This window comes from Anarhichas minor, unplaced genomic scaffold (genome assembly GCF_050575085.1).
Source record: "Anarhichas minor isolate MPS153535 unplaced genomic scaffold, ASM5057508v1 ptg000051l, whole genome shotgun sequence".
NCBI classification, from domain to species: domain Eukaryota; kingdom Metazoa; phylum Chordata; class Actinopteri; order Perciformes; family Anarhichadidae; genus Anarhichas; species Anarhichas minor.
This window is the reverse complement of record NW_027466497.1, coordinates 5,657,674-5,671,666: the sequence shown is the minus strand read 5'-3', so window position 1 is coordinate 5,671,666 and position 13,993 is coordinate 5,657,674. Positions and strand designations below refer to the sequence as shown.

At 41.4% G+C, this 13,993-nt stretch overlaps 1 protein-coding gene across 1 annotated transcript; it reads right to left on the bottom strand.

Annotated features, from left to right (window-relative positions):
* Window positions 1-1,310: 1,310 nt before the first annotated feature.
* Window positions 1,311-13,551, bottom strand: ldlrap1a (low density lipoprotein receptor adaptor protein 1a). The gene is made up of 9 exons (XM_076075360.1): window positions 13,413-13,551; window positions 7,198-7,340; window positions 6,212-6,324; window positions 5,916-6,030; window positions 4,586-4,658; window positions 4,274-4,369; window positions 3,439-3,569; window positions 2,924-2,958; window positions 1,311-1,525 (listed from the first exon to the last, which is right to left on the bottom strand). The coding sequence occupies exons 1-9, from the start codon at window positions 13,495-13,497 to the stop codon at window positions 1,381-1,383; spliced, it is 936 nt and encodes a 311-aa protein (XP_075931475.1). The 5' UTR covers window positions 13,498-13,551; the 3' UTR covers window positions 1,311-1,380.
* Window positions 13,552-13,993: the final 442 nt, after the last annotated feature.

Below are 13,993 nucleotides of genomic sequence, written 5' to 3'. Positions count from 1 at the left end.
TGATTTTTTTTAACACTTTAAGGACTTATTTTCCTTTAAGTTTAAGACACCCCAGATAAATAGATTCAACATTTTACTGAACAGAATCACTGTGAACGTTTCCCAGCTGATATCTACATTTAGACAATTATTGTAAGTAATTGTATGACAAGTTTTTTGAAAATGTAAGTTTAAATATGCAAATGAGGCACCCTTATTAAATACGTGCAGAAATCTGAACGTTGGAAAGCCTTCTTGTTTTGAGTCTCAGAAAAAAGAAAAAAAAAAAAGATTTAGAGAAAAAACAGCCTTTAAAGATATGTTTTGTAAAATTACAAACATTTTGAAGAAACAAATATCACCATGGAACTTCTCCAGTTGATTACTGACATTAAAACAATTACAAGTTCTTTAAAATGTTATTTAATGCTAACTTTTGGAGAATTTGACGTTTTTACTCTGTTGTCTCTTAAAAGTTCATTCTTGACCGTGGCAATAATCAAAAGCTCCAGAAGAGCTACTGAATTGACATTATGGTAAAACTGTAAGAACGTCGTCACTGAACTGCAAATAAATTACATTAATACACCGGAAAAGTAGATTTTTTAATTTTAATTCTTTATAATGGCGGTAGATTACAATGTACATTAAATGGCCACAATGGGATCTGATCACCTTGAACACATCTGGGCTTCATTCGATTGAGTGCCGTTAACACTGCAGTGGATAAAAAGCACCGCCTGTAACAACACGTCCCGAAGGAGCCACTGCTACAAAAAGGGTTCTTTATAAATACAACTAGCTTGATTTTCACATGTTTAGACATTAAACAATGTTTACATCCAAGGGGGTGGAAGGCCAAATCCTCACACGAACTACATCCACTGAAACATGAAGACATGGTGTGGCTGATTGTCCTGCTGTTATTAAGGCCTGTTGATACAGTCTGTACATCAGTCGGAATTAAATCCTACTCTTCATCCATAAAAAAATAATTACAACTCTATAAATTATAACTACACACATACACAAAGCACTGAGTATGATGCCAAAACTACTGAAAGATATAAGCAAAAGGTGACATAAGTTTGTGAGGATGTTTGCGGTGTAATAACAGGACAGATGCAGCAACCCAAATAAGGATGATGTTATTGCTTTGGTGTGCGGGGGGGCAGCAGTCTGAGCTGTTTCCACAAAGACGGGAAGAATTGTCCATGTGAAGAGTGCAGCAACAAGGTGAGGAGGCCAAACGTTATCTCACAACTCTACACTTATTCCCTTGTGGACTTACTGCAGCCTCTTAAATACACAGTGATGTCTTGTTAATTCATAGGAAGACATAGAGACACCTCCCCCCCACCCCACCCTCGTTGTTTTCTCTCTCTGCTGTGTTGTTGGTGGTCAGAAGCCGAAGAAATCGTCCCCGAACGGACTGAGGCCGTTGGGAGTGTTTCCGTTGGCGGTGTCACAGTCGGGTTCGGTGAGCCAGTCTTGGGGCGTCACCCCAATGTCCAAGACCTGGGGGTTAGTACGCGACACCGCCAGTCTGAGGAGACAGAGGGGAAAAGATGAATGGATGAATACACCAGTAAAACAACTACAACCCAAGAGAAAGATGCTATTAGCACCCTGGTGTCAGAAGCTAGCAGTGCTATTTGCACCCGACCCTAAACCTTACCAAACTGTGACTGAAAATAATAATAATAATAATAATAATAATAATAATTGAAATTTTTTAAGTCTTGTTCTGGGACTTGTTGTGAATGAGAAAAATACAGAATAACGCCAGCCTCATCCTTTAAGACAGCAGAATAAAATGACGGTTATGACATAATAAAGACTTTAAAACTAGCCTAAAGATAAAATGTGTTACACGGAGCAAAAGCTAAATCTGCCAAAGAAAATCAAAACCTCCTCTAGAAGAGAAGTATTCAAAGTCCTCTGCACAGAAAACAAAGAGAGAAAAAAAACTTGTTTGCCACATAATGAACAGGCATGGGAACAGCATTCAGTCAGCATAGCAGCTGAACAGTTGCTCTTTAGTGTCTCCCTTTAAAGTTTGGGTGAAGCAATCATTTGAATGCAGCTTAGCCTCACAAATACATCTGAGCAACTAAGGCCTCAATCTCTTCTAAATAAGGTCCGTCAGCCCTTTTCTCTCCCAGCTGGAGGTCAACCGGATTACTTCGAGACATTCAGTTCACTCGACCCCACGGGATGGAATTGTTTTATCGGCCACTAGGCTCACGTGACCCAGTGCTCCACTTTCACACCAGCGACCGCAGAGAGAATAATTGCCCAACAAAGCCTTCAGTGTGTAGTGGAGTCACATTACTCCCACTGAGTCAGTCCATTCATTGAAAGACAAACAGACTATGAAGAGGGTTATCAGGGGGGAAAAGGCAATTTTTTGTGAAATGAGATGGGAGGTGACGATACTACTTTGAATCAGCTTTCTTTTCAGTCGACGATTATTCCATCTGGGAGGAGGTAAAGGACACAGGAAGCTACGGATAACATCACTGACCCGTTATTGTGGTATTGGGTTTGGTGGTGATAGAATGGAGCGGGTTAGGTTTAGGTTAGTAATTAGGACTACTACACTAAGTAAGGCTTGTACAGCTGGTAGTGGTACTCTACTTTACCTGGACATGAACCATAGCTATCCAGAGCACAGCTGGAGACACAAACACACAGCAGATTGACGACAGTTTTAAAGTTTAGCTTTCAAATTTAAAAAAAACAAATCAGGAGGATTTGTATTCTGCAGTACACAGAAATCAGCAGTAGGTGGCGCTGTAAGGCAAAGCAGCACAAGAGTGGCTGAGAGTGCACAGACAGGATGTGAGGAGGCAGAGATTGGGGAAGTTTATTTTAACAAGCAGCAGAGAGAATCAAGTAGGATCATTTTTATTATATATTAAAATATGAAGACATGTCTCACCTGGAGAAGGCTTCATCCAAACCATCTTCTGTCTCCTGGAAGAAGAAGAATCTTGTGAATATCATACAAACATGTGGTAATGGTGTTTTATTTAACTGCAGGTTAGACTTTATGCAACTTATTTAAGACTCAACCAAGAAATCTCATGTTATTGTCAACTGTATTTAAACCTTATGATTTAACTTATGATTTGACATATGCTTAAAGTGACAGTGCGCCCCAAAACCAATGCAATGTAATCAGTGCAATTTATCAATCTTGTAGAAAAGGCAGACGTCTCTACGGCAGATATCTCCAAAACTCACACCAAAACAGTGTAGATTGATAAATAGCAGTACAGGTAAGAGGAAAAATGTGTATTTTTGTTTTTGGGGTGAACTGTCCCAAATCAATTTGAAACACAGAAGCCTTGAGATCCAACTCTCAAACACAAGTTTAAAGAAAACTTAGTTGAGCTGCATGAGCCTCAGTTGTCTCCAGGTGTAACATAGAGCCAGAGGAGGGGAGGATCTTACACAGGCGGGGTTGTTGTTGTTGTTCTCAGCGGGCCTGTGGTTATCCAGCTGATCCTCCTCTTCATTCCCATTGGTCTCCACGACCACATTCACACCGTCGTCAAAGTCCAACAGGTTGTCTGTGGCAACATCTACATGAGAGGTGAGTGAAGGACAACCCATTAGCTGCTGTTGTGTGCACAGGTACTCTGTGTTTACTAAATGTATGTTGAAGAGACTTAAAGTCCACTCCCATTATTCTTTGTTTATTGTCTGCAGTCACAGGGCTGTAGGTAGAGGTGGTAGGTAGATATTGGCTCCGCGTCTGTATTTGGGATTATAATTTACTGCCATTTAAGGTTTTGTATTTCCATACTGTAAAGAGATGTCTCAATTTTTGATAGTTGTGTGTGAGTGATTTGATTGTTTGTAGGTATTATTATTTTAAACATGTCCTTTTTGTCCACGCCAAACAGAAAATTCGACAAAAGAAGTGGAAAACTTTATCAAAAAGTGTAGATTTCTGGACACATTAGACTCAACTTGGGTCTCTATAATATTTTGTCTATGAATCTTATTCATCCTATTTTAACCCTTATAAATCGCATGGTTCTTTAGTGTAAATTAACGCTGTACTAAGATTGTTTTACCTTTTATGTGAAGCTCTTTGAGATTTATCTGCATTTTAAAGTGTGCTACATAAAGTCATTATTATTGTTATCAACTTGTTCGGTTTCAAATTGTAAGAGCTCAACTTTCTCTCTCGGCTGCACGAGGATTTAAGAAATGAAAAGCGAAACACTATCGACGTGACTCGAAGTCTTTTGGGGGCCTCGCACACGGACGGCGTTCTCACCCGTCCCCTTCAGGCTCCCCAAGCTGTTCGATCTCTCCGAATGGGAACTGCTGCTGGCCTCTCCGGCTGAACCGGACTTCACTCTTTTCCCTTTCTCTAGAAGAGAGAAGAGATGTGACACAATGAGGCAAAAACGTGTTAGTTGCAATCTTACAGCGGATAGCAGCGTCCTTGGGAGCTTCAAAGCTGATTCAACACAAACACAAACAGTCTCAGAAGCTGATACAACAACTCCCACATAGACAGCACTTTGAAGATGTCATTGCGTGTGTCATTTCCAGAACATGAAGGGTTTGGGAGTTTGGTGCCTACCTTCTTTGGCCACTTGCCAGAGTTCAAAAGCTACTGTGAAGGCCTGGGCCACCGTCAAAGCCACGGCCTGAGCCTGGAGAACAGAAGATACACTTTGTTACAGATTAGCCTACAAAAATAAAAATACATCACTGTTTACCAAACTCAAAAAACTTAAAGCTGCAGATGGTAACTTTTATAAAGATACCTTTTTGTCATATTTGCTCAAACTGTCACTATATCCTCACAGTAGTACTCCTCTACTCTGATTGGTGTTTGAGCACGGTGGAAACTTGCAAGTTACATTGAGAGCACTAAAAGGAGGCAAAGCAACCCGAACGTTTCACAGATTATCTGTCTTGTTTACTACTTTTAGGATATAGTGACAGTTTGAGCAAATATGAGAAAAAGGTATTTATATTACCAAAGTTACCAAATGCAGCTTGAAGTATAGACAGAATAAGAGGAATAATAATAATAATAATAATAATAATAATAATAATGTCTCCCATTTCAAATCAAAGTACATTTATGTATGTCTCAAGTGAGACATTTGATTGTGTGAATTATTATAGAAAACGTACTGTTGACCATTAGTCTGTGGTCATATCTGGTCTGCAGATATAGACTAGTTACTTTCTGTGCTTTTACTTAAAGTAACAAACACATTTTGGTAAACTCTAAGTAAAGATGACTCCCCCTGGAACGATTTAAATTGGAATAATGCTTTCATTCATTAAGACTAGACCTCGGGCTACTGAGACGGATGGAGAATGTATTTCAATCAAAAAGCAAAATGACATCAAAGGTCAATAGTCATGTCAAAGTAGTCAACGCTGGGACTGAAGAGCGGTTCTAGACGAGGACAAAGAGTTCATCGCCACTGTCTCCATCAGCAGGACGAGTACTGAGGAAGTAGGGTATTATCATCAACTGGGAGAGAGAAGGGGACGAGTGTGGAAGCATGTAAGACGAGAGGAAAAGTGCCCTTCTGTTTTTCAACACACACAGGAAGATGACAGACGGTTCGGGCAGCGAGACTTCTAGGGTTTCCTCTTAAGAATGGAAGATGAGAAAGAGGAGCCATCGTGTCAGAGAGGCACCGGAGAGAAAAAGCACAGTTGCAGGAGAAATGATGTCTCAAAAGGAATGAAAAGCACTCGGGATGCTGGGCGTCGCCGGGTTTTACTCAGGAAGTGAAACTAAAGCTAGATGAGATAACCCACCCAACCACGAGGAGAGGTTTACCCCACCTCAAACTCAAAGCAAACGGAAAATTAAAATAATTCACTGCTCTGGAACTTCATTTATATTCATCATACATTAAACATTCTGTACTCAAACAACTTACCACTTTCCTCTTGGAGCAGAGGTAGGCGTGGCACTCCAGGGTCCCATTGAGGGTGTTTTGAGCGATATAAGCAAACACTTTATCGTGCAGCTTGTCCACCGTGCAGTAGGATATTCTGCAGGCCAGAGGTGGCAGGTTAGAGGAGCAGCACACCACGGAGGCGAGGAGAGGTCACAGGGTAAGCTCAGCTACACGGCAATGCTCTTGTCAGGTTGTAAACTTGCACTTAGCGGCTTCGGAAGTGCAACAACGCCGTTAATGATTGATCTGAAACACGTGTGCTGCTCTGAACATACCTGTATATGGAGACATTTTCCAGGAGTTTGTTGGTCGAGCTGTCGTTCAGGACGATTCCCTGAGGGGAGACCTTGAGAGCAACCTTCTGAGGCTTCTTCCCACCGGCTTTAGCCTGTTACAGACGCCATTATTAAAGAGAGACGTTGGTTTAATAGCATGCTAATGTCGTCTGTACATACAAAATACACTAAATTATATTTTTGCGCTTGGCTGACGTGGAAAAGTCGGCGTACGGAGAAAAGAAAAATGCGACAGAGTGCAGTGGAAACAAACTTCGCAAATGAATCACGGCGTACACAAAGACTGAGTTTTGACTCAAATTGCAGCAGACAGACATTAGATGCGTCTGAAAACGGGACTATTCAGCTTTTAGCTCTTTTAATTATGCGTCGTCTCGTTGTGTCCTCTTCTTCCGCAATGGTTCAATGGCACCCGGCTGGAGAATTAGAAACATCAACTGCGTTTTCTTTTCCCAATTTCCTGGAACTTCGGTGCAAATTTGCGCAAAATTTGGATGGAAACTTGACAATAATGTCAGAGGGAAGCTTTAAAAACCCAATTTTACTTTATCTGAAGAAATGGCACGATCCTTTATGAGTTGAGAAATTCAACATCAGAAAAACCTGCAATTTTTAAATACTAAATTGCAGGTATTTACATTACAAGCCATCAGTTTCATCACTTGTTATTCATTGTGCCAGATTTATACTTGTTAACTACGTGTTTAAACAAAGAAGTGAAAAAAAGAAATGATGTAAAACAACAATGATAATATGAGTAAATAAAATGAGTTCATAGGGAGACCCTTTCAAACAAACGATTGATGGGTTAATAAATAAAAGTTCTTTCAAAAAGTACTGATTTTTGTTCCAACAAGGGCATTGTTCTGTGCAAGAAGTCCCAGCATGTATAGTACTTGTAGACGAAAAGAGTAATTGAGGAAGCGGTAATCCTGTTGAGTGTACGACACCCCGACAGCTCTCACCGTGGCCACGATCCTCTTTACTGCTGCAGCCGACAGGTCCTCTCCTTTGGGCTGGTCCACGAGTGTCATGCCCAGGTGACGGAGGTTAAAGGTCATGCCCTCAACGATGGTCTCCCGTGTGTCAGTCCAGTTCTCTGGAAGCTCTACAGATTCAAAAAAAAAAAAACACACATTTTAAAAAGGAGAAGAGTGCATCAGTAAATAGACCAACAGGAAACTGCTTGTGTTGAGCCCATGCATCAAGTTAAAAACATCCAATACTAGTTACAGTTTCACAGGCGCTATGACTCGCCTGCCTTCCCCCTTTTCCACTTCATGTTCCAAAATAAAATGATTTCAAAGAGCTTGAGAAAAACACAAATCAGAGGAAATGTAAATCGCCAATGTTGAACATAAAGTTGAGACATTTCATCTGCTCGCTCCCTGAAGTGGAGAGGCAAAGCAGGGTATCTAGGTCAGAGGTACGCTTTATGTAAAGTAAATACTTCAACTCCAAAACAACTTATAGGGCTCGACAATGAAAAGGCAAAGCGTTAGGAGCAAGTCTACATGGACTCTGACATGCTGTGATAAGAGGAAAGTGTGGTTCTTTTCTGAAAGAAACAGAATTTAATGTTTCCCAAACAAGGCCACATACGTCCCTCTAGTCTCACTGTTTGTGTTCAAAGAATGGAGAAGATAGCACTTTGATATGTTTGCTATGTAAAAACTGGAACCAGTGAAGGAACAGTTGCTATATGCATGTGGTGTCTTATCAGTTTTTGTATGGTGCCGGCCGGCCCTGACCCTCTGGCTGTGTTTACGGAGATGTCCTCAGAGAAAGAACGTAGGGGGGGAAAAAGGGGGAGGAGGGGGAGGTAGAAAAACATCCCCATTACCTAGAAATCCATCCTCCGAGCACTGAGCTGCCTCTGGGATTTAGTGGCGCATACAGCACACACGTGCAGACGCATGTTCCCACACACTGTACATGAAGGAGGACTGCAGCTAAAAGATGATTCTGTTAAAAAGGGACGGGACTCGTTTTCTGAAATATGAGAATCGATGTCAAGCATTCATAACACCAAGTGAAACCCTTCCATTAAAAGCAGCTTAAGTTTAAAACTGGTGTTGTGAATAATGACACCGATTCATCCCAAAGATTCCAGCTTCACACATCGTCCGTCCTTCTGCACGCTACTGTTAAAGCCTCGAGGGACATCAAGACGAAGAGTCTACAGCAACGTAGCACCTCTCATGACAATCCAACCCAATGTTCTCAGCTCACTCTCTAATATCTGCCGACTGGCTTTCATTGTGGCCGTAAGTGACGATTTGGCGAAGCACTCGTTAATGTGAAAAGGTTTAATTGTGCCAATTGTTGAGTTGACATCTCCTGCCACAACCACAAATGGACACAAAACGAGATTACATTTTATACAGTTTTATGGAAAAGGTCACCAACATGAAAGCTGGTATTTTGTTTTAAGTTTCATCCGCCTTCCAAAACAATAGCAAAAACAAGATACAAACTTTCCATTTAAACCCAAAATAACTTCATTATGTTATCTAAGGCTGTCATTAAATCAAAGAAAGTTAGTTTATTAAATCAACAGAGCTGTAAAAAGGAGTTGATCCACAAATAAGCACCACCTTAAATCTTGAGTTTACAGCAGATGTGCTCATAAAGTTTCATGAAAAAAGTATAAAAAACAACTTATTACCCAACGAAAGCTTCGACTAAGACCAAAAAATGACTCAAAAGGGGACAGCCACACTTTCAACAACTCTTTATGGCAGACTGAAGCAGCTTTCATTGCAGGTTTAGAGCCCTCAGTAAACTCCCCTCACTATTGTGGACCAGCTGTGGTAGCGGTCCAAACCGTCACAATGGAGAAGCACCGCCCCGCAGGGCCAACCCGCCTGAGAACACGGCAGCAGCGTAGTTACAGTACCAGGCACCGCTGAGCCAGAGAATGTGGGCGGCTCCGGGATCAAAAGGTCAGCGGGAGCGACACCTGCAAGGAAACAGCTGTGTGCACGTGTGAGCCGACCCTGCTGCAACTACACGCCGACCTCTCTCTTTGGAGATTATCCACCGGGTGTGAAAAACAAGACTTTTGTGATGGCAGGGTAAGAGGAGGCGTCTTGGATGACAAGAGGAGGAAAGAAAGATAAAACAATACCCCCGCCGCCCCCCCGCTCCTTCATCTATCAAATCCAACACTAATGGAGGAGTATCCATTTCATGTATCAAAGCGCAGAGCCTTTGTTGAACACTGTGGCAACAAAACGTGCTGATGCAAAAAAAAAAAAAAAAGGTCCAACTGACAAGCGATTCACATTCCGGCTGATTTGTGCCTCTAAACCAAACAGTGAATCACTGTGGAAACCACCAACTGTGGCCCTAAAACTTAGGACCACTACAGAGCCAAACAACCTTTAAACAAAAACTACAACTTCTGCCCCCATTTAGCTTGTCTTTTTAGCTCCACTTACATCCACACGAATCCAAATCCTTCTGAGTGTATGTGCTGGTTTCTACTGATGCAGAGAAATTTAAAGAGGCAGAACGTGTTGGTTCTGAAGTCTCTGCAGCTGCAAAGTTAAACAAACAGTTCAGAGGCATTTAGCCTCAAGTTGACTCACCAGGATGAAGCGTTGATGGGCCAAATAAACACAAACTTCCATAACTGTTACAATGCAAAACAGACTTACCAAGTCACTTGATTTAGAAGAACTAGCGGGTTCTTAAACAGGCCAAAATCGGTCAATTAGGTGAGATCATAGTCTTTTTTCCACATAAGTTACTTTGTTCAACAGCATTCTCATTGAAACTAATGAAGTGATGCAGTTTGTGTTTTCTTTTATTTTGTCAAAAGAAACCAAACTTGAAAACGTGTTCCTACCGATGGTCGTTTGTTGAAATGCTTGCTGGATGTTGATTTGACGAAAAAAAAAAAGATTAATAAAAAGATCATCTGCTGCCCAATAAAACCGTGAACCACAGCTCTAAAAAGTGTTCAGTTCCTCATGTTTTTGCAGCTGCAGAGCCCGTGCGTTTGTATGATTTAAATTTGAGAGGACCTCTAAGCAGACATAAATCTCAACAACAAGTATTCACTCGACATATCTATCTACGTCATAATGGAGTGCAGACACATCCTGCGTAGAACTGCAGCCCTCTGGCACTGAACACTATTATAACCCTGGTGCTATGAAGGCGTGTGCAGTAGGTGTGGGGCTCTTTAGAGTCTGACTGGTGGCCTTCTAGGTTGAGTCTGAATCAGGCAGCAACCTCCCAGTCTGAAAAGTGAAGCCAATACAGAAGTGCCTTAAAGCTGCATTCTCTCTAGTGTCCACCAGGGGGCGACTCCTCTGATTGTACAGAAGTCTATGAGAAAATGACTACTTCTCTCTTGATTTATTACCTCAGTAAACATGAGTTTATGGTCTCAATCTCTAGTTTCAAGTCTTCTTCAATACAGCATGATGTTCATTTAGTAACTGATGGTCCATTTAGAGTCAAACAGACCATAAAGCAGGGGATGCTTTAGGGCGGGGCTACACAGTGATTGACAGGTCTCTGCCATGGAGTCGTCTGTGTTTTCATCTTACAACTTTAACCCTTTCACAGTGCGTTTTCAGTTCATGATAGTTAAATGTAACATTTTAGGTTGCCTAAAAAGTGTAATTTAGAATCACAATATAGCATATATATGAAATAAACACACGTAAAACCCATTTTTGTGTGAAATAAATACTTAACAAATGAAAAGTACGAGTATTTTGTCTTTCAATTAAGAACTCAACTGCTATAACAGTTTCAAGTAAAATCATAGGCAAAATAAATATTTCCAGCTATACACTGACCATGTCTACGTGCATGCACACAGATACAGAGAAATCAGATTAAGATAAATTTGATTTAACCGAGTTTAAAATCGGATTTTTGGCGAAATCTAAGTTAGTATGTGCTTGTTATTGTCAATTTAGACGATGCAATACCTCTATATATGATTTCATCCTGATAAGACTCCATTGAGAGACAATCAATCATCATATTGACTGATTGCACAGCCCTAAGTGATAGCGGGAGAGTACCAGCAGTAATAGAAGAGGGGAAGCCTCATCCATGAGCAAACTCCTCTCCAGAATAGAAGAGCCAACGACAGAGCAAGTGCGTCGCTGAAATAACTACTTCATAATCGGATAGAAAAGTTGCCATCCTGGCAGTTGTTTTGCCAAACTGACCACAATCCATTTGAGAAGGCCCCTATATAGAGAGAAGGCCTCTCTTCTGCAGACAGGCCCCCTCTGGCCCCCCTCTGGCGTGCCGGTGTGGGTCGTCTAGGGCGACCAAAGCAGGCCAGTAAAAGCAAAGAAGTGGGTAAGGAGCAGGGAGGCCTTTGCCATTTAAAAATGGTGCAGTCTCCATCGATTGAATAGGTTTCTCCTCAATGCAGACATGTTAAGTTGAGCGGCTAAGCCTATAGCGACACATCAATGGCAATATTTGTGCAAAATGCTGGTTCTTAGGTGCTCCAGCTCTATTGGCGTTCACCTGATCCCGACTGTGTCCCGTAGGTGAGAGTCGGACTTGGGAAGTCGGGCTTTGGGCGATATGGGTCAGCGCTGGTGAGGAATGTGTTCCCTGCAGTCTAGAGAAGACCTGGTAATCTATACTACAATACACCACTTCTGTAAACAAGTGGGTCACGAGCTGCATTCAGGAAGCTTTTAATTTCCCCAATTATAAGATTAAGAGCCCAATTAAAGCAAAAAAAAAAAAAAGGCCTCATGCAAACACCTGAGACGGAATAAACCAGCTCATAGTCAGAGAAATGTTACTGCACTTAAAAAACAGGCTGGTTTAAAACTTGTACAACATAAAACGGGTTCATATTGAACATTTGAATGTTTAGTTCTTATAAGATTCTGTGCTGCTTCATTAAAACAAGCGATGGTGCAGAGCACTCCACACAGCCTGTGCATGTTGGGACTGTACTCGTCTTGATTGTTTACCGAGGGGCATTTAAATCCGTACACATCGTAAAACGTTAGCAATTGAATTCACCGCTCATGTTCTGTAAATATTATCCAGGAACCAGGTTGTCCCACGTGACCGCAGGCTTCCGATAGTAAATACATTAACATCTGGCCCTCACCCATTCACACAGAAATGTGCTGGCGAGACATCTGTCCTCGTGGACGAGTGCATCTCGGATTCCCGAGGCGTTGCTACTTCCTTCCCCTCAGGTGAGCTCCTGAGGTTACACAGCAATGTTTGTCTACTCCACCCAATGTGTTGTAATGATCGCATACTTCACAATGTCGGCTTGAACTCGAGCCAACCAGGAGCCTTGCACCGACTGACTCGCAGCATTCCTGGCTTGTCGTCTTGGTTACAAAGCCACCCAGTACCCCCCCCCCGAAACTTTACAGCCAGGATCAAGTGAGATTTAGTTTACAAAGTGGCCCTTGAGTGCTACAATGGGCAACCAGAGTGCCTTATAAGAGTTCCATGTTAATGTTGCAGTGTGAGCGGGCTCCTGACCTGCTGAAGGGCCCTTGAGCAAAACACAAAAAAAGAAAATCACTGTAAATTCTATCGCCGACCTCTGCACTTCCTCTGGTAAAGGAGATTGGGATTATCTACAAATCCAAAAGCCTGCTGTAGTGAGAACATGTGTAAAGACAACACAAGGGACTTCTCTTCAAACATGTGATTTATCTATCTCATGAGATAACTTTATAAATATAAATAAACATGATGTTTAGAGATAAGTGTCCTGTTTGTTCTTGAGGCTGGGATGTAATGTTTTTTTCTGCCTGGTTTCAAAATAACATTTATTTCCGGAAAATTCAGCCTCAATCTCCACGGTACGAAAAACAAGGAAAACATTTGTTTCTTTCCAAATGAAACGGAACCAAACAAGAAGAAAATCGCTTATTTTTATATATATACACGATTGTAGTTGTTGTCCTTTTATCCAACAAAGCGAAACGTTTGTATTGTTAACATTCACAAGTTAAAAATATGTTAAACTTTGCTGCAACAGCTGTTTTCCCTTTTATTAAACAAAACGTTAAACTTTGACAGAGTGAGTTTACACGTGTGACGTCATTTTGTTACCATAATTAAGATAAAACACACAGCTGTAAGCTCTAAACAAACGTTCAACTTCTGCAAACAAAATGTAGCTTTTTCTCTCAAACTAACGACTATTTCTTACTTCTGTGTCTGCCGGCAGTCCAGGACTGTTTCGCCATACTCGGGCTCCGGATAATAGCTCTGCCAGCCGACTTCAGCGCATCCATGTCGGCGTTTGGAGCTGCAGAGGAGTCGGTGAAGTTTCGCGGAGAGAAGTGTTGTTGACCACCGGACTGCTGATGGAGGAGAATGGACTTGTGGTGCCTTCGCGTGCTGTCAGAAATACCGCTATTTACGAGGTCAGCGCACGTGAAACCAGCCCACACGAGAGAAGGCATGCCGCATTTGTGTAAAATGGGACATTTGAAAACCATTTAAATTCAGACGGTACGAGAATAATCCACTCAAGGCAATACTAGGACAAATTATTTAAAAAAAGAGTGTATCGGTGTATTAAAGTCAGTTACTCTCTATTGTGGAATAATGCTGCTGAGAAAGTAGTAAGTCTATACAACTTCAATTATACTTACTTTTTATCTTCATATTGTATATGAGCACTTTTTCTGTTGTTTCATTACACTTGAATGTGGCACAGTTGTTGAGATGTGACATTTAGTCACATCACTAACTTTAAAATATATATATTTTCAGATTTTAATTTGT